Consider the following 26,732-nt stretch of genomic DNA (forward strand, 5'->3'; position numbering starts at 1 on the left):
TCCCACCCACTCTGGGACCCAGGGCAGAAGCAGTCAATTTGAAAGAAGCCTGGGCCAGACCCACCTGCTAATCTTGGAAAGCCTTCTGGAGAGGCGGGATGTGATGGAACTCACCCTGGGCGCCCAGATACTGACAGCAGCCATTCTGGGGAGCTCCTTCTACCACAAGGACACTAGTATTAGAAAAAGTCATTTTGGAATCCTCCCTTTAGCTTATTAGCACCAAGACCCAGACCCAGTCACTAGCCTGTCAGTACAGAAGTGGGACACCTGAGGCCAAGAAATTAAACAGGCAGGGATGCACACCCCTACTGCTATCCCCTATTAGCTGCCTTGAGACTCCCCGAGCCCACAGACACCCTGGGACATAGCCCTGCCCACTAGAGGGCCAGGACTCAGCCCCACATACCAGGAAACCGGCACTAGCACAGGGACCCCCTCCAGGACCTGCAACCAGAGCCCCAGTTTCACCACCCCCACACCCCAGTGAGCTGACACTAGACTAGGGACACCTTGGGCATTGGCCCTGCCCACCAGCTAACCATTTTAAGCTCCAGGACCCTGGGATCTGCAGCCAGAGATCCCAGGACCCAGCTCTACCCAACAGAGAGCTAGTGCTAGCCCTGGGACAAGTCTTATCCCCCAGAGATCCCAGCCCCAGGACCAATGCAACCCTACAACCAGCATTCCCTGGGCCCTGGCCCTGTCCACCAGCAGACACCAGCTCTGGAATTCCTGGGCCTTGCAGCAGGGGACCCCAGGAGCTGACTCTGTCTGCTACTGGACTGGCACTAGCTCCAGGACATGGCTTCATGCACCAGTAGGTGAACACCAACCCTAAGATCCCTTGGGCATTGGCCCTATCAACAAGCAGGTGGACACCAACTCCAAGACATGTTGGACCTCTCAGCCAGCTGCCCCAGGAACCAGCTGTGCTCACCAGCACGCTTTCACTAGATCTGGGAACACTGGCTCTCCCACACTTACTGTAAAACCTGGTTCAAACCACAAGTAGAACAGCACTAGCTCTGAAACACCCCTGGTCTCTGCAATTAGCTACCCCAAGACCCAGTCCCACCAAGCAGTGACTTGCAGCTTTTGCACAAGGCCGAGTCTAGCAAACAACCAGACTAGGGGCCAGCCATGCCTACCAGACCACTGACAGTAGTCAGCCAACCACAATAGAAGGACTTGTGCTGTCAACATATGGGGCAAACTAGAGCACATAGCTCTGGTAACCGGAGGGGAGTATGCTGCTGGGAGCATAGAACATTTCCCATAGAAGGTAATTTCTCCAAAGTTGGGAAATGTCACCAACCTACCACCTACATAGAACTGAAAACAGCAAATCAGGCAAAATGAGACAACAGAGGAACATGTTCCAAACAAGGAACAGTATAAAGCCCCAGAATAAGAACAGTGAAGTGCAGATAGGCAATCTCAGTTCGGTTCAGTTCAGCCACTCGGTCTGACTCTGCAAACCCATGGACTACAGCACATCAAGCTTCCCTGACAATCACCAACTCCTGGAGCTTGCTCAAACTCATGTACATTCAGTTGGTGATGCCATCCAACCAGCTCATCCTCTGTCATCCTCTTCTCCTTCTGCCTTCAATCTTTCCCAGCATCAGGGTCTTTCAAATGAGTCAGTTCTTTGCATCAGGTGGCCAAGATATTGGAGTTTCAGCTTCAGCATCAGTCTTTCCAATGAATATTCAGGACTGATTTGTTTTAGGATGAACTGGTTGGATCTCCTTGAAGTCCAAGGGACTCTCAAGCGTCTTCTCCCAACACCACAGTTGGAAAGCATCGATTCTTTGCCGCTCAGCTTTCTTTATAGTCCAACTCTCACATCCATACATGACTACTGGAAAAACCATAGCCTTGACCAGATGGATCTTTGTTGGCAAAGTAATGTCTCTGCTTTTGAATATGCTAAGTTGGTCATAACTTTTCTCCCAAGGAGCAAGCATCTTTTAATTTCATGGCTGCAGTCACCATCTGCAATGATTTTGGAGCCCAAGAAAAGAAAGTTTCTCACTGTTTCCATTGTTTCCCCATCTATTTGCCATGACGTGGTGGGACTGGATGCCATGGTATTAGTTTTTTGAATGTTGAGTTTTAAGCCAGCCTTTTCACTCTCCTCTTTCATCAAAAGGCTCTTTAGTTCCTCTTCACTTTCTGCCATAAGGGTGGTGTCAGCTGTGTATCTGAGGTTATTGATATTTCTCCCAGCAATCTTGGTTCAGCTTGTGCTTCATCCAGCCCAGCATTTTGCACAATGTACTCTGCATATAAATTAAATAAGCAGGGTGACAATATACAGCCTTGATGTACTCCTTTCCCAGTTTGGAACCAGTCTGTTGTTTCATGTCCAGCTCTAACTGTTGCTTCTTGACCTGCATACAGATTTCTCAGGAGTCAGATAAGATGCTCTGGTATTCCCATCTCTTGAAGAATTTTCCACTGTTTGTTGTGATCCACACAGTCAAAGGCTTTGGCATAATCAACAAAGCAGAAGTAGACACTTTTCTGGAATTCTCTTGCTTTTTCTATGATCCAGCAGATGTTGGCAATTTGATCTCTGACTACCTTTTCTAAACCCAGCTTGAACATCTGCAAGTTCGTGGTTCACGTACTGTTGAAGCCTGGCTTGGAAAATTTTGAGCATTACTTTGCTAGTGTGTGAGAGGAGTGCAATTGTGTGGTAGTTTGAACATTCTTTGGCATTGCCCTTCTGTGCAATCAGAATGAAAACTGACCTTTTCCAGTGCTGTGGCCACTGCTGAGTTTTCCAAATTTGCTGGCAGATTGAGTGCAGCACTTTCACAGCATCATCTTTTAGGATTTGAAATAGCTCAACTGGAATTCCATCACCTCCACTAGCTTTGTTCATGGTGATGCTTCCTAAGGCCCACTTGACTTCACATTCCAGAATGTCTGGCTCTAGGTGAGCAATCACACCATCATGGTTAACTGGATCATGAACATCTTTTTTGTATAGTTCTTCTGTGTATTCTTGCCACCTCTACTTAATATCTTCTGCTTCTGTTAGGTCCATACCATTTCTGTCTTTATTGAGCCCGTGTTTGCATGAAATGTTCCATTGGTATCTCTAGTTTTCTTGAAGAGATCTCTAGTCCTTCCCATTCTATTGTTTATATAGATTTTGTAATATCTTTAGATAGATAGATAGATAGATAGATTGTATATAGGCAATTTACCTGATATCATATGCAATGTTGAAAAAGCTGAATGCATTTTCTCTAAGATCAGGAACAAGGCAAGGATGCCCACTCTTGCCATTTTTATTTGACATAATATCTAAAGTTCTATCCACAGCAATTTAGACAAGGGGAAGAAATAGAAGGAATCCAAACTAGAAAGGAAGAAGTAATGCTGTCACTGTTCACAGACAAGATGACACTGCATAGAAAATCCTAAAGTCACTACCAAAAAATTACTAGAGTTCATCAATGAATTCAGTGAAGTTGCAGGATACAGAATGAATATACAGAAATCTGTTGCCTTTCTATACACTAACAATGAGCTATCAGAAAGAGAAATTAAGGAAACACTTCCATTTACCATCACATCAAAAGGGCTTCCCAGGTGGCGTTAGTTGAAAAGAATCGACCTGCCAATGCAGGAGACACAAGAGGCACAGTTTTGATCTTGGATCAGGATGATCCCCTGGAGTAGGGAATGACAACCCACTCCAGTATTCTTGCCTGGAAAATTGCATGGACATAGGAGCATGGCAGGGTACAGTCCATGGGCCTGCAAAGAATCAGACATGACTGAACAACTGAGCATATACATACATACATACATACATACATATATACAAAAAGAATAGCATACCTAGGAATAAACCTACCTAAGGAGGCAAGAGTCCTGTACTCTGAAAACTACAAGACACTGATGAAAGAAATTGAAGATGACTCAAACAAATGGAAAGATATACTTTGTTCTTAGACTGGAAGAATCAATTTGGTTAAATATGGTTAAAATGACCATACTCACAAGGCAATCTACAGATTCAATGCAATCCCTATCGAATTACTGATGGCATATTTTACAGAATTAAGCAATAAATTTTAAATTTGTATGGAAGCACAACAGATCCCGAATAGCCAAAACAATCTTGAGAAAGAAGAATAGAACTGGAAGAATCAGGCTGTTTAACTGCAGACTATACTACAAAGTTACAATCATCGAAACAGCATGGTACTGAGACAAAAGCAGACAGAGATTAATGGAACAAGACAGAAAGCCCAGAAATAAACCCACACATTTATTGCCAATTAATCTATCACAAAGGAGACAACAATATACAATGGAGAAAAGACAGTCTCTTAAATAAGTAGTGCTGGGAAAACTAGACAGCTCCATGTAGAAGAATGAAATTGGAATGCAACTTCTTTACAAGTTGATTGAAAGTCTTACCTGAGCAAGTAACTTTGGCTTCATCGTAGTGTTCACAACTAAGCCCACCCCATTGCCAGTTCTTGCAGTCCCAGATAGAAGTTTCATTTCCTTTGCAGTTGCTTAAAAACAGCCATGTGTTTGTTGCCTGAACTTTGGAATAAACCTGATAGGATGTTTTGAGTGCAGATCCACATCCCAGTTGCTTGCAAACCACATCAGCTTCTTTCAGTCCCCAGCCTCTGTCACACACTTTCCCTGTCAGTTTCTGAATTTCCACCTCCACTGTCCCAGCACAGCGGCTACCTCCACCTTTGAGTCTCAGTTCGAGATCTGATCCATCTGCAAAAGAAACATAAACTTAGGCCATAGATACATATGGCAGTTAACTACCATAGGGTACTTTTTCCAATCTTGTTCCTTCTCAGATACTGAGACACTGGAAATTCTGGCTTACCTACTTCCTGGCTTTTAAAAGAGCAGCATAGACCATGAATTTGCTTAGAAATGGGGCTATAGTTTCAAAACTTGTAGATTTAGAATTTGAAGTGTGGTCTCTAATAGCAGTTGAAACAATTTTTATAGAAAATAGAGACAGACAACCCTCCAAACTAGTCAAATAAAGAATGTGTTAAAGATTCCTCATACCTGAAAAGAATTCCTAACAAGGAAATCATTAGCTAGTTCTCTCTCTCTCACCTCTTACACCTATTCCTACTCCTAAAGAACACAGACCCTTCCTTCTCTGTTTTTCTTGTTTTAACTTACCAGAACAGGTCACACCAGCGTCTTCGTTATGATTGCAGTAATGCTTTCCCCATTCGTGATGTCTGCACTGCCAGATAGCAGATTCATGTCCTTGGCAGGAAACACTGTCAAGCCAAATGTGTCCAGTTCCCTCACTGGCATTGACTCTACCGATGGCAGTGATGGCAGTCGGACATCCCAATTGCTGACATGCTACAGCAGCATCGTCACTGTCCCAGCCATCATCACACACTGTCCCCCATTCTCCTTGGAATCTCACTTCTAATCTTCCTGAACACTTGGTGACTCCATCTACCAGTCTCAGGCTCAGGTCAGCTCCCTCTGTAAGAGGGAAACAAAGCCAGTCAGTGATAAAGAAACAAGCATGAGGATGCTCTAAACAGCTCTACCTGAGATAAGAAAAAGGTGGGGGAGGGGGAACATAAGCAGAGACAGAGAAAATAATGACATATTCCCACTGAAAATCATTAAAGATGGAAGTAGGAGCAGATCAGACAAGAAGACAGTGTTAGTGGGAACCTGGGGTATAGCACAGGAGCTCAAATCGGTGCTCTGTGATGACCTGGAGGACTAGGATGAAGATGAGAGTGGGAGGGAGGCTCAAGAGGGAGGGGATATATGTATACATACAGCTGATTCACTTTGTTGTGCAGCAGAAACTAGCACAAGATTGTAAAACAATCATACTCCAATTTAAAAATAAGAAGACAGTGTTTTTTATGAATTAGGAGTTTGGGACTAACAGACGCAAACCATTTTATATCAAATGGAAAAATAGCAAGGTCTTATTGTATAGCACAGAGAACTATATTCAGTATCCTATAATAAATCATAATGAAAAAGACCAATCAATCAATTAAGAAAAAAAAGACAGGACTTTTCACTGTGGAGAGCATGCATTACAGGAAGAGTTTCTAACAGAAGGCCAAGAAACTGAAATTTATCTAGAGATCTGCTTGTTTAAACACCACAGATGTTTTGTTGGAATTGTTTTTTTTTTCTTCTGTTAAATATATACTTACAGATGCCTAGGTGCTTATATACATATATATATTTGCTGCAATATTTAACACTCACTTTGGGCTCTGACTACATTACCTACCCAGACTATTTGGCTTGTATTACCATGCCTGACCCCTTTCTGACCATGTCCACGGTTTAAAAGCAACGCAAAGAGAGAAGGGACTTCATCATTACTTCTTTCACTTTCCCTCAATCAACACTGCTCAAAGACTAGCACTTGATTCTGAGTAATATCCTACAATAAATAAATTGGGCTTTTCCTCTGGCACTTTTAGTTGTTGTTTTGTTTTGTTTTGTTTTGTTTGTCACAGTGCTATTTATTGTGATTCGTCAGCATGTATCAGACACACTGAGAAGAAACATGCTGATTAGAGACCTGAGTAAAGGAAACCAGAATATACATACCGTATTTTTTCTACCCCAAATCCCTTTCACTTTCTTCAGCTAAAAAAACCCATCTTTTCTGTAGGAATCCCATTCTTTGTGGTTCAGACTGTACATGATCACATTGTTCAACAAGAAAAAAAGCCAACTTGGGAATTCCCTGGTAGTCCAGTGGTTAGGACTGTGAGCTTCCACGGCAATGGGCCTAGGTTTTATCCTTGGTCAGAGAACTAAGATCCCCACAAGACACACAGCATGGTTTAAAAAAAAAAGGCAATTCAAGAAATAAAAGAAGAGCCAGAACCTTGATGATATTGTTTAAGTGCTGAATCCAGTCATGGATGGAGCCAACTCCTGGATTTCCCAGTTTTCTGAGTCAGTATTCTCTTATTTTAAAGCTAGTTTGAATTGAATTTCCTTCATTTGAAAAAAAAAAAAAAAAACCTGGTGAATACAAGAACATTTTTACCCTGGTTATAATTTCCTAAATATCCCCTGGGGTTCAAGACTTACTAGGTCTTCAAATGAGGCATTCAATTGAAGAAAGGAGAGTGACATTTTTGTACACACAAAACCATGTCCCAGACCTTAATCAAGGATGGAACGTGAAGGTCCCTAGACAGACACGATGCCTGCTCACAGTGTAGTATTAGCGTAAATGAGGTTTTAATAGACAACCAGGTTTTTAAATCATTTGATTCTGTGAATTTGAACTAATAGTTTGGCGAAGGGTGGGTCAATGTGGCTAAAGAGGAGGCTTTTATAGGTAGAGGATAGTAATAGGGGTGACTTTCTTCTAAAACCTCCAGAAAGTAACATTTTCTAGTTAACCTGGTTTCTTTTCCTTTCTTTTTTTGGAAGGGTGAGGGAGTAGACTATTCTCTGAATACTTCCTTCTATCCTCATAACTTGGATCTCAATTTCATGGCTCTTCCTCCCTCCCTAAGCTATTTATCCTAATTTCAGTGAGTGGTTAAAAAAAAAAAATTCTCACAGGCTTCCCCATGGCTCAGCGGTAAAGAATTTGCAGGAGACTCAGGTTCCATCTCTGGGTTTGAAGATCCCCTGGAGATGGAAATGGCAACCCACTCCAGTATTCTTGCCTGAAGAATTCCATAGACAGAGGAGCCTGGTGGGCTGCAGTCCATGGAGGTACAAAAGAGTCGGACACAACTAAGTGACTGAACAATAACAACAACAACGCAGAAAACCCCACAAGTATCAGAACTGCATCCTGAAATTGGTAATAATGAGGCAATAAAAGAAGCAGACTTTCCTCATTGTAGTTTTCATTTGCATTTCTCTAATAATTAGTGATATTGATCATCTTTTCATGTACTTCTTGATCATCTGCATGTTGTACAGGAGAAAATAACAACATTGTAAAGCAACTATACTCTAATAAAAAACAATTTTTTTAATGGTAAGAGAAAAAAGAAGCACATTTCATTATGTTTTTAAGAGTTCAAGCCTTTGAGACTTTTACCCCCATTTTTGTCCTCTCAGAGAGAACGGAACAAACCCAGAGCAGTCCTTACCTAAGCAAATCACTCCAACATCTTCAGCGTGATCACAGTTGTGTTTTCCCCATCCTTCGTGTCTGCAGTTCCAGAGAGCTGACTCATTTCCATGGCAAACCAGATCATCAAACCAGATTGGCCCAGACCCTTCTCCAAAATTAGCTGAGCCAGAGAAACTGATAGCACTTCCACATCCAAGCTGTTTACAAACCACAGAAGCATGATCCAAGTTGAAGTTATCATCACACACTGTTCCCCACTGGCCCTGGAATTTGATCTCTATTCTTCCTGAGCACCGGTTTCCTCCATTCATCAGCCTCATCTCCAAATCAGATCCATCTAGAGCAGAGAAAAGGCCAGAATTCAGAAGTGATATTTATTCTGAAGTGATCTTAGAGAATAGTATTCCTCTGGTCTCTTGAGACTTGCTGCTGTCCTTAAAACGATGCCTCATTGTGGATGCTGCTCCAGTTCACATATTGAAGGATTTTGATCTTTGAAAACTAACTAACAATTAGGACTTTCATCTGTATCAACTGACCAAAAAAAAAAAAATCTTTTATGGATTAAAATTTACTTTTTGTTTTGTTTCCCTCTATTACTAAGACATAGTTCTATGTAGAAATAAAGGAAATAGTAGAAGGAGAATGCAAAGAAAAAACGTCTAGTATCAAAGTCTACCCTCTTTACTATTATGCATGTGATCATAATAGAATTTTCAAGAAGTAGATGCTCTGAGAATTGAGCATTGATCAGGGTGGAGAATCTCAGAAATATGGACTCTGAAACCTTAGAAATATGAAATTGGAAATCTCATGAAACTCGTGAGTCCCTGACGAGTCATCCCTTTCTATTATTATGCACCGGTTGAAGCTTTAGGTGTATAAAGTTCAAAAACTAAATTTGATTGACATCATTCTTATATAAAGGATCCTTATGCAAAGGTATGAAAAACAGAACACAGGAGGTAAAAGCTACACTGGGGTCTTAGCTTAAATAGTCAACACCATCAACAGCAATAATTATAGTAAGAGCCTGGCAAGATTCATTATGATTTTTAACTTCACTGTAGATGCTTGATGTCACTCTTACAATTATTATTTTTATCTTTCCCTGCAAAATGATAACAATGAAAGACAACAAGAAGAGAAAGGAAGAGGAGGAGAACAGAGAAAGAGAAGGAAGAAGAAAGAGAAATGAGTTGTCTAGGTAATGAGAAGCAGTGAGCCATGAGGAAACTAATGCTAATTTTTAGCACCTATGACCTACCTGTCAGTGTACCGGTAGCTTTACATGTGGTATATTATTGACTATTCAGAAGCTGAAGTTTAGAAAGATTTACAACTTACTCAAAATAATAGCATGAAGGAGTAGTTGAGGAGTTTTCTAGATACTAGTTACTCCCATGATACCACAGCGCCTGGGTAAAGATTGTTGTTGTTTAGTCACTAGGTTGTATCTGACTCTTTGTGACCCCATGGACTGTAGCCCGCTAGATTTCTCTGTCCCTGGGATTTCCCAGGCAAGAATACTGTAGTGGGTTGCCATTTCCTTCTCCAGGGGAACTTCCCAAGGGATCAAATACATGTCTCTTGCATTGGCAGGCAGCTTCTTTACCACTAAGCCACCAGGGAAGCCCAGATAGAGATTAATCATTTCTGAAATCAGTCCTATGGAGGAGACAGTCTCTAACAGAACGGCTGGGCAGTGAGAGGGTTGTCTAAAGTTCAATGACATGAGCAAAGAGAAATTGGAAGCCCAGGAATCTGAACTGGATCAGAAACATGACCTTGGATTTTGTCTGCAGAAAGGTCTGGGTTATCATAATAGCAAGTGAGATGAAACTTATGAAATATTTTATAAATTAAAACTGCCATGTAAATGAAATGAATAGCATTGCACAGTGGAGAAAGCAATTCTACTTTGCAAAATATCCTTCCTCCAACAAAACAGATTAGTGCTAGGAGTATTTACTTCTTGACTAGGTAAATTAATTATCAGTTCTTGCCTGGAGAATCCCAGGGACAGGGGAGCCTGATGGGCTGCCGTTGATGGGATCGCACAGAGTCGGACATGACTGAAGTGACTTAGCTTAGCAGCAATGAGCAAAAGGGTCATGATTTATGAGCCAATACACAAAAGCAGCCTTTTATGGGGAAAGGGGACAAAGAATCAAGTTAGATATGATTTAGGAAATGGCAACCCACTCCAGTATTCTTTCCTAGAAAATTCCATGGACAGAGGAGCCTGGCAGGCTGCAGTCCATGGGGTCACAAAGAGTCAGACATGATTAAGCAACTGAGCACAGAATGTTACAGTAGGATTACTTAATATAAAATTGAAGCTAATCACTTCCTCATTGACTGTAGTATTCAGAATCTCTTTTGATTTTTTTTTTTTTAATATGGGTCTTGTCATACATTTTCTGGTCTTTAACAATGAATTGGGTCCTTTTCATACCTGGATCATTCTATACCTAGATTACTTACAGAAAACTGCCCTTTTCATTTTTAACCCATCCATAAGATTTTTTCCCACTGAGCATTTCATGTCAAGGTTTGACTTACACAAGTCTTACCTGAGCAGGTGACTCCTACATCCTGTTGGTGAGTACAGTTATGCTTTCCCCACCCTTCATGTCTGCAGTCCCAGAGAGCTGATTCATTGCCTCGACAAGATACATGATCCATCCAAATGCGCCCAGTGCCTGCACTGGAATTGGTCCATCCTTTGGCTGTGATGACAGTCGGACACCCCAGCTGCTTACAAACGACAGAGACGGCCGCCAAGTCCCAGCCGTTGTTGCACACAGTTCCCCACTCTTCCTGGACTTTCACCTCCACTCTCCCAGAACACTTTTTACCAGCCGCCAGCCTCAGCTCCTTATTTGTTCCCCCTGGAACAGGTAAAGGTAGCAGTTGGTCAAGATCCAAAAGCAAGTAAAATGATTATTCCTTAGATTACTTATTTATTTTTCAAAGCCAATTTTGAGAAATATTTCTGAACCTATATATGGTACAGTCGGAGACTATCATTTCATAGGAATTCAAAACCAAACAGCAGTGTTACAGGCTTCAAATGAAGCAATAACACAGAAGCAGTAAAGCTGGGTAATTCAATACCATATGGTGTCTTTATTTTATGGCTGAGATTCTTTATAACATCAATGTATATAATCCTGTGGATAGTTTACTTAAAAATAATATATTACAAAATTTTATAGAGATAAGCTATGTAAGTTTCTCCAAAATCCTAAGATCAGTGGAAAGAAGGCTAATAGTGAAAATGAAAGACTGATTATTGGGAATTCAGTAACTATTTCACACACGTATGCAAAATACCATGAATTTTTTTAAATTAATCTTTAAATTTTAATTGGAGGCTAATTACTTTACACTATTGTGGTCGTTTTTGCCATACATCGATATGAATCAGCCATGGGTGTACCTGTGTCCCCCCATCCTGAAACCCCTTCCCACCTCCCTCCCCACCCCATCCCTCTGGGTTGTCCCTCCCTTCCCACCTCCCTCCCCACCCCATCCCTCTGGGTTGTCCCTGAGCACTGGTTTTGAGTGCCCTGCTTCACACATCTAACTTGCACTGGTCATCTATTTTACATGTGGAAATATCATAAATTCTTAAAATGCTGGTTGAAATCTACTGAACTTAGCTACCCAAATGGAAATTGAAATGGAGATATTTTCCTATTATCTTCTACCATAAAAAATTCCCTTTCCCCTACTCCTTCCAAGGGTCTTAGCTATTGCCTCGTGATTATTTTAGCTTAGATAAGAAACTGTGGTTCTTGATATATATCTGGCTTCCCTGAACACATTTTAAGATAAATTTTGGCATTTGAATTTTCAAAGTGTTCCTAAAATTCTCTCATCCCAACAGTTCTGACATTTCTCCTCCTCTGCATTGTTCCCTATTTTTTAGTTAGACATTACTTCTTAGTTAGACATTAGATCTTTAAGGAATATGCATTTTTCCAGTGAGCATTTATTTAAAAAAAAAAAAGCTGTACTAACATTTTGGGCAAGCAGGGTCACATCATTAAGTACTCATTTTGTGCTTTTAATATCCCGATCCTTCAAAACACCATGAAGCTTGCTTTAGATGCTATTTAGGCTTCAGGAGAATGATTTGCTTGTCAGTGATTCTCATCACAGTGGGCAAAGATTATGAGTAAATTTGACAAAGTACTCACCAAGAGCACTGGTGACCAAACAGGCATAGAGAACTGAGACCACAGCAAGAGCGAAGGGACCGAAGTGGACAGAACACCTTTTAAAGCCTGTGGAAAGAAATGAAAGAAGGTAAAAGTATAGTCTTTCCAACCTAAGAGGCTTTAGAGCAGGTAGGTGGTTCCAGAGGTTTGAAATTAACAAAGAAATTCAAACCAAGGCAGAAAACCCTCCTCCTAAATGGCAAGGCAGGCAGGCAGGAAAAATTTATATCCAGGATCATACAGCAACAGTGAAGTAGCTTTGAAACTGTCCATGGTTACAGGTAACCTAGAAGTGAGGGATTAGAAGAGAGTTGGAGATGCAAACAGAATTGCAAGAGTACGTCTTAGCCCCTGGAAGACTGAAAAGATGCTGATGAAACTTAGAAGTGGGCACTTCTCCCATTGGGCACAGAACAATATTCAACCTCTGATATTCTCATCTCCAAGCCTACCTGATCCGCATTATTCAGTGGAAAGTTCCTAGAGGAAATAAATTATACCTATAATGTTCACCAGCTTCACCAGTACCTGGCACAGTGCCTGCTAAATTCTGATTGAACACTACAACTGGAGGAAACAGTGACAAAGATTATATTTGAAAGTCCCCATTATTGGACCTTGTGGGCTTCCCAGGTGACACAGTTATAAAGGATCCACCTGCCGGTGCAGAAGACATGGGTTGGATCCCTGGGTCAGGAAGATCCCCTGGAGGAGGAAATGGAAACCCACTCCAGTATTCCTGCCTGGAAAATCCCATGGACAGAGAAGCCTGGAGGGCTACAGTCCACGGGGTTGCAAATAGTCGGACACCACTAAGCGACCAAGCATGCACACACACACACGCCATTGGATCTTATCTCCAAAAATAGCCTAAAATCCTCTACCACTCTCACTTCTCCTTCTTACTCTCATCCTACGGTAATTTTAAAGTAAAAATGCTATGACACAGAACTGTGAGTTTATTACCTATGCTTTCATGTGGTAAGGTTTCAAGTTTAAAAGCTTGAAAAAAAAAAAGTAAGAATGCTAAAGGAATTTAATGCACCCACAGAAATCATGAAGTAGATTTTAACATTCAGGGGTGTCATTCTAAATGCCCACTAGGGAATCAACTTTTCATCAATATGCATTCCTACTTGTTCTATCCTTTCTAACAACTATTCATTTTATACTCAATACAATTCAGTTAATTTTAGTTCCTTACGTAGTTGTTCCTCAGTGATTTTACAGAGTTGATGCCAAATCTAATCCTTATTTCATACCTTCAATTTCGAACCTATGGAACATACAGGTACTTCTTAATAGGCTTCTTGCTCTTTCCAATAACTCACCCTCCTGATGCCCATCATTATTAAATCAGATCCACTGACTGTCAGAATATTACTATACTCCATTAAAGAGTAGACAGAACAAATGACAAGCTTTACCAGCAGATCCAGAGCTGTCATGTAGCACCATTCTGAGTTTGTCCATTCCAAAGTTTTATGATGCTTAAATCTTCTTGTATTATTCCCTTGGAATGGTCCCTTGAAGAAGAGGACCACTGGGAATTCTAAAAATCATTTCACTTCCACACACACACACACAAAAAGAAGTCTTTCATAATGGAGGTGGAGTCAACCAGAAAAGGGAAGTAATTAAAAGAGACAGGTTCCTTTTTGTCCTCATGTTTTCTCCCATTTGGGACATGAAACGAAGAAAACTGAGAAACATTCACTATAGATTTACAAAAATTAACGGGGAAATACTAGCTCAAATATGGTTGTCATTAAACATAAAATTTTTGCACTCTGTTTTGGATGAATATATTTGAAATGAAAATAATTATTGTTTTGAGATGAAATTATGTCAGAAAAACTAAGGTAAGGGACTTCCGTGGTGGTCCACTGGTTAAGAGTCTGCTTGTCAATGCAGGCGTCATGGGTTCAATCCCTGGTCAGGGAAGATACCACATGCCTCAGAGCAATGAAGCCCGTGTACCCCAACTACTGAGCCAGAGCTCTAGAGCCCACGGGCCATACCTCCTGAAGCCTGTGCTCCACAACAAGAGAAGCCACCATAATGAGAAGCCAGCGCATCACAACAGAGTAGCCTCCTCTTGCTGCAACCAGAGAAAGCCCACACAGAGCAATGAAGACTCAGGGAAGCCAAAAATAAATAAATAAGAATAAAACACTTAGAAATGAATTTTTTAAAAAAACCAAAGTAAATTGGGCAAAACATAATTAAACCACTAAAGCTTGATTGCATAGCCATTTTTATTATTATTTCTATAATTAAAAGTATCTCATGAATAATTTTGTGCAGATTATCCATAGACAGCACTTGAATTTCTTTTCTTTCTTAAAAAATTTTATTGGAGCATAGTTTACTCGAATTTGTTTTCTTCTTTAAAAAATTTTATTGAAGTACAGATTTATAATGTTAAGTTCTTCTGTACAGCAAAGTGAATCAGTTGTACACACACACATATATATATGCCCACTCTTTTTTAGATTCTTTTCTCATATAAGTCATTGGAGAGTATTGAGCAAAGTTCCCTGTGCTATACAGCAGGTCCTAATTATTATCTGTTCTATATATAGTAATGTGTATATGTCAACACAAATTTACCAATTTATCTCACCCCACACCTCCTTTTTCTACCCTGCTAACCATAAGTTAGTTTTCTACATCTGGGACTATTTCTGTTTTGTAAAGTTCATTTGTACCATTTTTTATAGAGTTCACGTGTAAGTGATATCATGTATTTGTCTTTTTGTGTCTGACTTAACTTCACTCAATATGGCAATATATATATATATATATATATATGCATTAAACTTCCTAAAAATCTTTTCACAATGAATATTCTTTTTTAAAATAAATTTTTATTTTTACTTTATTTTACTTTACAATACTGGATTGGTTTTGTCATATATTGACATGAATCCACCACGGGTATACACGAGTTCCCAAACATGAACCCCCCTCCCACCTCCCACCCCATATCATCTCTCTGGATCATCCCCGTGCACCAGCCCCAAGCATCCTATATCCTGCATTGAACATAGACTGGCGATTCGTTTCTTACATGATAGTATACATGTTTCAATGCCATTCTCCCAAATCATCCCACCCTCTCCCTCTCCCTCAGAGTCCAAAAGTCCGCTCTACACATCTGTGTCTCTTTTGCTGTCTCGCATACAGGGTCATCATTACCATCTTTCTAAATACCATATATATGTGTTAGTATACTGTATTGGTGTTTTTCTTTCTGGCTTACTTCATTCTGTATAATCAGCTCCAGTTTCATCCATCTCATTAGAACGGATTCAAATGTATTCTTTTTAATGGCTGAGTAATACTCCACATAATGAATATTCTAAGCCCCTTTGGCTTCACTGGTAAATTCTAACAAATATCTAAGGGAAAAAAAATAACACCAATTCTAAACAAACACTTCCAGAAAACAGAGTAGTGACTACTTTCCAACATGTTCTATGAGGCCAATATAACTTCATATCAAAACCAGAAAAAGACATTATAAGGAAGGAAAATTTCATAGGAATATCTCTCACAGACATATATGCAAAACTCTGGACAAAATATTAGCAAATAATATCTAGAAATATATAAAATAATAATATATCATGACCAAGCAGGATTCATCCCAAAAATATAACATTAGTTTAACATTCAAAAATTAAAATTGTATATAACTCATTATATAAGACTCTTAACAGAAAAATCACTCAATCAACTTGCCTTTCACAAAATGTAACATCAGTTCCCAATAAAAACTTAGTGAACTAGGTGTGTAAAAGGCATCCATGAAAAGCCTACAGCTAAAATCATATTTAATGCTCAAAGACTGAATGCTTTCTCCTTAAGATCAAAAGACCAAAATATTAATTTTAATCATTTCTATTTGACATGGTACTGGAGACACTATCCAGGACAATCAGGCAAGATAAAGAAATAAAAAACATTCATGTTGAAAAGGAAGTAAAACAGTCTTTTTCTTGGCAGATGCCATGATCATCTGTGTAGGACATATAATAAAATCTACAAAAAACTACTAGAATTAATAATTGAGTTAAGCAAGGTTGCAGGATACATGATCAATATACAAAAATCACATAACAAAAAAAAATCAGAAGTTAAAATTTAAAAGTAAATTCCATTTGCAGTAGTATCAAAATTATACAAAATATTATGTAAACTTGACCAAAAATGTGAAAGTCCTATATACTCCGAACCACACAATATTCTTGAAAGAAATTAAAGAAGATTTAAATAATTGGATTAATTTAAATAATTCTTGGGTTAGAAGACTTTATTGTTAAGATTTCAGTGCTTCACAATTTGAATTCTAAATTCAGTAAAACCACAATCAATATCCTAGTGGGCATTTTTTCATAAAAACTGGCAAATTGATTTTAAATTTTATTTAGAAATGCAAGAGGTCTAAAACAGACATAACAAATTTGGACGTGATGAACATGTTAGAAGATTAACACTAGCCTATTTTGAGATTTTTTTTTTATATAAAACTGCCATAATGAAGACAGTGTTGTATTAACATAATCAACACATATATGAATTATTGATTTTTGACAAAGTATAATATTTTCAACAAATGATGCTGAACAGTTGGTTATTCATATTGCAGCAAGATGAATTTCAATCCTTACATCATATACAAAAAGGGATCATAGACATAAATATAAAACCTAAAATTATTTTTAATATTAAACATCTCAAAGGTTTTAGTTAAAAGAACTGGTAACACATGTTCATTTAGTGACTTGTACATGAATGTTTATGTGAGTTTTACTTGTAATGGACAAAAACTAGAAACAAACAAACAAAAAATGTCCTTCAACTGGTGAATGGGAAAGCAAGCAGTGGAATTAATACTCAGCATCACAAAGGAATGAACTGCTGACACGTGTGACAACAGGAATCAGTCTTCTACTTTGTGAACTCATTTAGAATTCTGGGAAATGCAAACTAATCTTTTGTGACTGGAAGGAGTGGTTGCTTAAGTCATTTTTATACTGGGGGTAAAAATGATGAAACTCTCAAAGGATAATTGATATGTTCATTGTCTTGATTGCTTTGATGGTTTCACAGGTACACACCTGTTTATCAAAACTGAAAAACTGATCACTTTAAGTATGTGAGCTTAGTATCTATCAATTATACCTCAATAAAACTGTTTAGAAAATCTTGATGAACACTTTTTGCCATAAGATAAAGAAAAGGAAAAACTCTGACATTAGCCCATCTTTCAGGTTTACAACAATACATGGTGCAAGGCAAATCCTTGATAGGAACCAGGTTTGAGGAAAACTGAAGATGTGAAAAACTTTGAATGGACCTAAAGTTAGAAGATAATGTCATAGGAAAACTTTGATATTTTATATGAGCTTCTGCATGGCAAACAAAAGGGAGAGGAATAGAGACAGAAGGAGTACCAGATTTTGGAACTCATTTTGGATTTTGGAAAAGATTTTGGGCTTCTAGCAAAGTTCTTGTGTATTTGAGAAATACATATTCTCATTGTATTCCTTCTCTAAATGGAGTCATTAGCTCTGTTAGAACCACTTAGTGTTTCTATAACTAAATAAACTTCTGTATTGTTCTTTTAAAAAATCACACCCATGGTGGATTCATGTCAATGTATGGCAAAACCAATACAGTACTGTAAAGTAAAATAAAGTAAAAATAAAATTTAAAAAATAAAATGAAATAAAAATAAAAAATAAAAAATCTCTACATATAAATTGCAGATAGTATTATAAGTCATGGAACAAACCCATGCTTTACTCAGCCTTTACCACCCAACTGTTGAAAATATCTGTGTTCTCTTCCTAATTTGCCTAAGTTACAGTTTCTTTGCAATGCTGAGCAAGGTCAAATTTTTCTTTTATGTTCTACCAATCACTGAGTAAACAGTCCATTGATTATCTAGTCTTTGTTTGCAGTTCATGGTGAATGATTATCCAGACCTTATTATCCTTTGTGATAGAGTGCCAGGACTCTCTTCAACTGCTATTTTTCAGTTTTTCTGAAAAATTCTTTGTCCCACATATCTGATTTTTTCCTCAAAACCCCAGACTGTAATGTCTTCTGACTTCATTGTGCTCTGTACCTTAATTAACTCAATACTGTCCTTTATTGTCCAAAAGATTGCTTTTCCTAATATTATGACATGTTGAGCACAAATTTAAGCTTTATGCCAGCAAACTCATCATTTACATTAAATATATAAAATGTGGCTGTTGGTATAATGTGATGCTTGCTGTGTACAAATATTAATAGTTCATTGCAGGCTGCATATTGACCAACAGTCAGCTTTGATTCCATCATACTCTGATATTTTTTTCTTAACTCTAGTAGTTGGACTTCTGCTTTTGTTCATGCCTTGTGAAAGATTTTGTCTTGCACCAATTCCAGTAATTTGTACCAGATGATCCACTTATGCTTCACTTCCTATCTTGGCTTCTTCTCCAAATCACCAAGTGCTTCAGGACTGGGGGTCCTGTCTTTCAACAGATATTTCTGAGATTGAAGCAAGATGTTGTTTCTGTACCATTTGATTACCAGCCAGAGACTGGATATCTTTCTCTTTACTCCATCCAACGATTGCTATGGCTAACCTACATAAGTGGAGAAGGAAATGGCTACCCACTCCAGTATTCTTGCCTGGAGAATCCCATGGATGGAGGAGCCTGGCGGGCTACAGTCCATGGGGCCGCAAGAGTCGGACACGACTTAGTGATTAAACCACCACCACAACCTACATAAAAATCACAATTTTATGGTTTACAATTAGCCTAGATTACTCCCGTGTTGAATATAAATTGTTTTCCTCTACTGAGTAACATTATGGGTGCCTGTACATTTTATGGTCCCCCTGAAAATTATCATTTGTTTAGCCTTTCATTTGCTCTTTTTTTAATTTAAATTTATTTATTTTAATTGGAGGCTAATTACTTTACAACATTGTATTGGTTTTGCCATACATCAACATGAATCCGCCACAGGTGTACACGTGTTACCTATCCTTAACCCCCCTCCCACCTCCCTCCCCATACCATCCCTCTGGGTCATCCCAGTGCACCAGCCCCAAGCATCCTGTATCCTGCACCGAACCTAGACTGGCAATTCATTTCTTATATGATATTACACGTGTTTTAATGCCATTCTCCCAAATCATCCCACCCTCACCCTCTCCCACAGAGTCCAAAAGACTGTTCTATACATCTGTGTCTCTTTGGCTGTCTCGCATACAGGGTTATTGTTCTTATCTTTCTAAATTCCATATATATGTGTTAGTACACTGTATTGGTGTTTTTCTTCTGGCTTACTTCACTCTGTGTAATAGGCTCCAATTTCATCCACCTCATTAGAACTGATTCAAATGTATTCTTTTTAATGGCTAAGTAATGCTCCATTGTGTATATGTACCACAGCTTTCTTATCCATTCATCTGCTGATGGACATTTAGGTTGCTTCCATGTCCTGACTATTATAAACAGTACTGTGATGAACATTGGGGTACATGTGTCTCTTTCAATTCTGGTTTCCTTGGTGTGTATGCCCAGCAGTGGGATTGCTGGGTCATAAGGCAGTTTCGTTTGCTCTTTTTAAGCTAGTCAACACAATTACACTCTTTGTACACAGATATTGAATACAATATGGATAATTCAACACTAATCTTTCTTCTTGTTCTCAATCATTTCTTGCTCTTTCTCCAAATTTCCTGTAATATATGCTTTTTGCTTTAACTCTAGACTCTAATCTATTCCTGGTAGCTGAGATTTCATGTTAGTGCTTGACATCCTCAACATTTGACATTTGAGTTTCCCAATATTTTTCAGCAAAGACTTGTAATTCCAACTTTTTCCTGTTAAGAGTTTTTTGTGAGAATGCAATTTTTGTTCACAATTTGCTTTTCCTTTCACTCAACTAAACTCAATACAATATGGTTTCCATTCCATATTTTATATTTTTTCACTTAGTAAGTATATTTAAATGTCTACTTGTATTAAATATTCTGTTAGTTTCTTAGGATACATTAGGAGTTAATTCATTCCAGGCATCTAATTTCATTGAGCATATATTCTACTAGGAATAATAGACATAAACATAAGCAAATTACGTGTTCTGTGTGATATAGAGGGCAAGAACTGAGCAAGTGAACTTAATCTCTTACAACCAAGTCTAGAGGGTTTGTATTACATCCAGGCAAAAGTGTCCTATGAACTGAGCTCTGAAGGATAAGTTAGCCAGCTATGGTAAGAGAGTCAAAGATTCCCCAGGCAGAAGGGAAAGTGTGTTTCTAGTTCATCAGGTAAGAAATAGAGTGTGACACTGAAAGTGTCACAAATCCAGTATCATTACAACACAGAAACTGAGGATGAAATTGGCATTTGATGAGCTTAGAGGCAGGGCAGGAAGAGATCTCACAGAACACTCAAAGCCATGATAAAAATTTTTTCTTAAGGGCTTATAGAAGATCCTGAGGGGTAGCCAAGAAGACAGTAAAATGGTAAAATTTCTCTTTTCAACAGTTACTCTATTGTTATTCATTCGCTAAGCCATCTCCAAATCTTTGCCACCCATTGGACTGCAGCACACCAGCCTCCTCTGTTCTTCACTATCTCCCAGTGGATGTGTGTTAAATCATTTCAGCTGTGTCTGACTCTTTGCAACCTCATGGACCATAGCCCGACAGGCTCCTCTGTCCAAGGGATTCTCCAGGCAAGAATACTGGAGTGGGTTGCCATGTCCTCTTCCAGGGGATCTTCCTGACCCAGGGATCAAGCCTGTGTCTCTTATGTCTCCTGCATTGGCAAGCAGGTTGTTTACCACTAGCACCACCTGGGAAGCCCCTTCACTATCTCCTAGAGTTTACTCAGACTCATGTCCATTGAGTCAGTAATGCTATCTAATCATCTCATCCTCTGCCACTGGCTTTTCTTTTGCCTACAAAAGCTTTTCCAGCATCAGGGTCTTTTCCAATGAGCAGTTCTTTGCATCAGGTGGACAAAGTATTGGAGCTTCAACTTCAGCATCACTCCTAAAGAGTATTCAGGGTTGACTTCCTTTAGGATTGACTGGCTTGTTCTCTTTGCAGTCCAAGGGACTCTCAAGAATCATCACCAGTACCACAATTCAAAAGCGTCAGTTCCTCACCTCTCAGCCTTCTTTATAGTCCTTTATAGACTGAAGCAACTGCACTGCAATCCTACCAAGAAAGGGGCCACTTCTCATTATTTCCATCCTACTTTTTTTTTTAACTAGATTGTTGTGTAAATAACTTCTTATATCCCCTTTAAAACATTCTAAACAAACAATCTTCAACCAGCCACTGCACTTTATGGGAACAGATACAGTAAAAATTTGACTGAAAAGTAAGTTAAGGGTGAGTGGTTTCAGAGAGAGGTATAATATGTGTCTTAAAGGAACATCAAAAAGTTCAACTTGTGTCACCTTAGAAATTAAACTAGGAAGACAATTTTTCACTTCACTTGACACCAGACAAGTGAAGAGAAAAACAGCAACATAGAACAGATGGAAGCTCCTACATGGTAGTGTTAATGTCAGTACTCTATTGACATAATGTATATATTACATATAATTAATATAATTATATATATGTGTGTGTGTGTGTGTATGTATCTCCAAGAAACAGGAAGGATGCATGGATTTAACCAATGTCCTTTTATAAGAAGTAAATGGAACCACCATGAACATGACTTTGAATTTTGGACCTTCTTGGTTAAACTGCTAAAAGGAGGGAAGAGAAATGTGAGCCTTGCTATTCTGCTACAGTACTTGAAAGCTCATTCAAGTTTCTTGCATCCTAAAAAAACACCTTTTAAAATCTTTATGCATATTTGAGGCTTATACATGGCACCACAACACTCTAAATCTTAGTTCTCAGTATGTGAGAAATACAGTTTAGAAAGTTTTGACTATTTACTTTTATTTTTTAAACCATTTATTTAGGAAATGGTTCCACAGATTTTTATTTGCTTTTTCTTTTATTTCAGCCCCTTTCACAAGTGCTCAAATCAAACATGAACTTTTACCTTCTAGTCACTTTTTCCAAAGCATTTCCAGCAAATTATGACTATGTAAAAATAAATTTCACCAGTTTTCCTAGAATTAGTTTCAGGCATTGAAAATTTCACCTTTGGGTGAGAAGACATTTACAAAATTTAACCATCTGTATCAAATGATTATTGAAATTCATGTCAAACTTTACTTCTTCATACATAAGAGTAAAATATACATGCAGAGAAAACAACTTGACCTAGGGAAAAATTATTAATATATCTGAATTAAAGAACCTGCCTGCCACTGCAGGAGACTGTAAGAGATGCGGGCTCACTTCCTGGGTTGGGAAGATCCCCTGGAGGAGTGCATGGCAACCCACTCCAGTATTCTTGCCTGGAGAATCCCATGGACAGAGGAGCCTGGTGGGCTACGGTCCATAGGGTCACAAAAAGAGTCAGACATGACCAAAGGGACTTAGCACGCACGCATGCACGCATTATTATGTTAGAAGTTGTTCCCAGAGACCCTACCAAAGGGTAGAATTTCACTGCATTTCTAAAGGTGTCTTTTGAGCTAAATACCTTGGCTTTCACACCTGGATTATTTCACGGCCAAGTTGTTCATGATAATAAATTCACTTTTCAATCCATTTTATATGATTTATAATTAAAAGAATTTAAAAGCAGGATATAAAAGTAGATCATCTTAAAATTAAGCCCCCAAAATAGCATTGTCTAATGACTGACCAAACAAGATAGGATTCAGACATATGACCTAGCAAGCGATCCTTGAGTAGTAAAAACAGAAACATAGGCTATGGGGCTGGAGTAGAGCCCATTGTAGCCATTAGACAAGAATGCAGGAGGGAGGGTACTTACTTTGGTTTATCAAGATTTGCTGGTACACAAAATAGCAGGACTGCCAGTGTGAGACATCCAGAAGAGAAAACATATTTCCTTTCCACAGAATCGTACGGTCTGGGAAATGGGTATTAACATTGGAAAGAATTAAACTTTTTTTTTTTTTGGTGAGATGAACTGGGAGATTAGGACTGACATATATACACTAATATGTGTAACATAGATAGCTAATTGGAATCTGCTATAAAGCCCAGGGAGCTCAGCTGGGTGCTCTGTGATGACCTAGAGGAGCTGGGGGTGGGGGTGGGGAGGAGGCTCAAGAGGGAGAGGATATATGTAATGCATATGGCTGATTCACTTCATTGTATAGCAGAGAACAACACAAGGTTGTAAAGCAATTATACTCAATAAAAATAAACAAAATTAAGGAAAAGTTACTCTAAAAATCAGATATTGAACATGAGGAAGGAAAACGTGTTCCCAGGGACAGAGTGGAATAGTAAATACTGAATTCTGACATGGAAAGAACAAAGAGAAGGAAACCAAGACTTTTGAGAAAGGCAATTCAATCTCATCTCCTAACAACTGCGGATGACTCATTCCTTCAGTTCAGTTCAATTCAGTCACTCAGTCGTAGCCAACTCTGTGACCCCATGGACTGCAACACGCCAAGCTTCCCTGTCCTTCACCAATTCCCAGAGTTCACTCAAACTCATGTTCATTGAATCAGTGATGTCATTCAACCAGCTCATCCTCTGTCATCCCCTTCTCCTCCTGCCTTCAATCTTTCCCAGCATTAGGGTCTTTTCAAATGAATCAGTTTTTCACATCAGTTGGCCAAAGTATTGGAGCTTCAGCTTCAGCATCAGTCCTTCCAATGAATATTCAGGGTTGATTTCCTTTAGAATTGACTGGTTTGATCTCCTTGCAGTCCAAGGGACTCTCAAGAGTCTTCTCCAACACCACAGCTCAAAAGCATCAATTCTTTGGTGCTCAGCTTTCTTTATGGTCCAACTCTCACATCCGTACATGACTACCGGAAATACCAAGCTTTGACTAGACAGACCTTTGATGGCAAAGTAATGTCTCTGCTTTTTAATATGCTGTCTAGGTTGGTCATAGCTTTTCTTCCAAGGAGCAAGTGTCTTTTAATTTCATGGCTGCAGTCACCATCTGCAGTGATCTTGGAACTCAAGAAAATAAAGTCTCTCACTATTTCCATTGTTTCTCCATCTATTTGCCATGAAGTGATAGGACCAGATGCCATGATCTTCGTTTCCTGAATGTTGAGCTTTAAGCCAACTTTTTTCACTCTCCTCTTTCACTTTCACCAAGAGGCTCTTTAGTTCCTTTTCTCTTTCGCCATAAGGATGGTGTCACCTGCATATCTGAGGTTATTGATATTTCTCCCGGCAATCTTGATTCCAGCTTGTGCTTCATCCAGCCTGGCATTTCGCATGATGTACTCTGCATATAAGTTAAATAAGCAGGGTGACAATATACAGCCTTGACGTACTCCTTTCCTTATTCAGAACCAGTCTGTTGTTCCATGTCAGTTCTAACTGTTGCTTCTTGACCTGCATACAGATTTCTCAGGAGGCAGGTAAAGAGGCTGGTATTCCCATCTCTTTAAGACTTTTACACAGCTTGTTGTGATCCACACAGTCAAAGGTTTTGGTGCAGTCAATAAAGCCACAGTCAAAAATTCATTCTTTACTCAGGTAATGTGCTGCATTTTTCATTTTCTCTTGCCTGCTACCTTGTGAAATAATGAATAATTTTTTATTTTGCAGATGAGAATGCCAAGGCTTAAATAAGTTAAATGGTTTACCCAACATGGTTTATTATGAAGAAGAGCAAAGATCAACACTGTGACGTTCTGGATGCATGCCCATTTTCCTTTCCATTTAAGTATATCTAGAGTTAGAAAGAGATTACAGAAGTTAAGGGAAAGCAAATTACACAATGCCTTTCTATCATGAAGAACATAATCCCAAGCACCAGAAACATGCATTCCAGATGAAGAAATTGGAAAGAAAGGAACATTTGAACTTCAAGAAAAGCTTAAATCCTTAGAAAAGTGCTGATACAAATGGGCAAATCCAATTTGGTGAACTTCTGAGATATCTGTATATTTTCTTGTTGTTAATGCTCCCTGTGTAAGGATTTTGTCATTTACAGTAAAAAAAGAATCATTTATCTTATTCTTTCTAGAAAAAAGAAAAGTAGTAAGAATTAGGTGACTACCAAACAGATTCTTCCTATTGGCTTCCAAAAGTGGTGTGTGAACTATTTGTTCATTCTTGTGAAATTACTTTATATGTTGTCAGCAGAGAGATGAATGCTTTCATAAAACGATTCTTCTCAGAAAAATGCTATGTTCTTCCCTTTTTGATCACAGCTGTTTGTGAAAACCAGGAACATCACACCCGGTTACTTGCGGAAAACCTCAGTCTTTTATATTCGTAAGAAGGGTACAAAATGTACACAGTACAGACTTTCCTCTTTTGTTTAGTATTCAACCCCTAAGTCCATGATATTTGAGAATTCATTCATAGGCATAGAACCAGAAGAAACAAATGGACAAGTATGCAAATATTCACAGTTATTTAGAATAGTGAAAGTTTTTAAATAAATGTATGTCTAATAAGAGTCAAACATCAATAAAATTTAGAACATCCATTCAACGGAATAGTATTCAACTGCTCAAAAATAATGATGTCACTTTCTGTGTACTGACTGGAAACATCCAGGCTATAAGTGAGAAGCAAGAATATTGCATACAATATGATAACATTTTACAAATATCTGCAAATATGTGTGTTTGTATATCTATGTATATACTTAAAATTCTGAATCAATAAAATTGAATTGTCTTTAACTTATGACTGATTGACACAAAATATTTTCTTTTTATATTAAAAGAAAAGGAGTAGGGACTTCCGTGGTGGTCCAGTGGCTGAAACTCAGTGGTCCTAACACAAGGGACCCAGGTTCAATCCCCGGTCAGGAAACTAGATCCTACATGCTGCAGCTACAAGACACAAGCTGCAACTAAGACCTGGCATAGCCAAATAAGTTTAAATTCTTTAAGTAAAGGAGTATTCTTATAATGTTATGTGAATCCCAACCATTATAGTTTATTTTTATTTTTTTGATTACTTGGGAAATATTTACTGAACACACAGTAGAAGCTATAATCTGGGACAGACGGTATGCATTCATAGATGAACACCATAAATAAGAAGATCAACAGCTAAAACAGTCTGGCATGGATTTTGATGGCAGTGTACATGAGCACTTTGAGACCATGGATAGGTGTTGTTCAGTCACTCAATCATGTCTGACTTTTTATGACCCCATGAACTGCAGCGCGCCAGGCTTCCCTGTCCTTCACCATCTCCCAGCACTTGCTCAAACTCATGTCCTTTGAGTCGGGGATGCAATCTAACCAGTTCATCC

General features: G+C 38.7%; 1 protein-coding gene across 1 annotated transcript in view; it reads right to left on the reverse strand.

Moving 5' to 3' along the window:
- LOC120857969 overlaps window positions 1-14,008 on the reverse strand; it is a 119,240-nt gene extending 105,232 nt beyond the window's left edge. The window contains exons 1-6 of the mRNA XM_040233890.1: window positions 13,782-14,008; window positions 12,334-12,420; window positions 10,702-11,019; window positions 8,142-8,462; window positions 5,197-5,517; window positions 4,450-4,770 (exon numbers count right to left, since the gene is read on the reverse strand). Of these exons, the coding sequence (XP_040089824.1) occupies window positions 4,450-4,770; window positions 5,197-5,517; window positions 8,142-8,462; window positions 10,702-11,019; window positions 12,334-12,420; window positions 13,782-13,827 (1,414 nt within the window). The 5' untranslated portion in view covers window positions 13,828-14,008. The remainder of the gene's footprint in view (window positions 1-4,449; window positions 4,771-5,196; window positions 5,518-8,141; window positions 8,463-10,701; window positions 11,020-12,333; window positions 12,421-13,781) is intronic.
- Between the last annotated feature and the right edge of the window lie 12,724 nt (window positions 14,009-26,732).

Source organism: Oryx dammah, unplaced genomic scaffold (assembly GCF_014754425.2).
Source record: "Oryx dammah isolate SB20612 unplaced genomic scaffold, SCBI_Odam_1.1 HiC_scaffold_29, whole genome shotgun sequence".
Taxonomy (NCBI): domain Eukaryota; kingdom Metazoa; phylum Chordata; class Mammalia; order Artiodactyla; family Bovidae; genus Oryx; species Oryx dammah.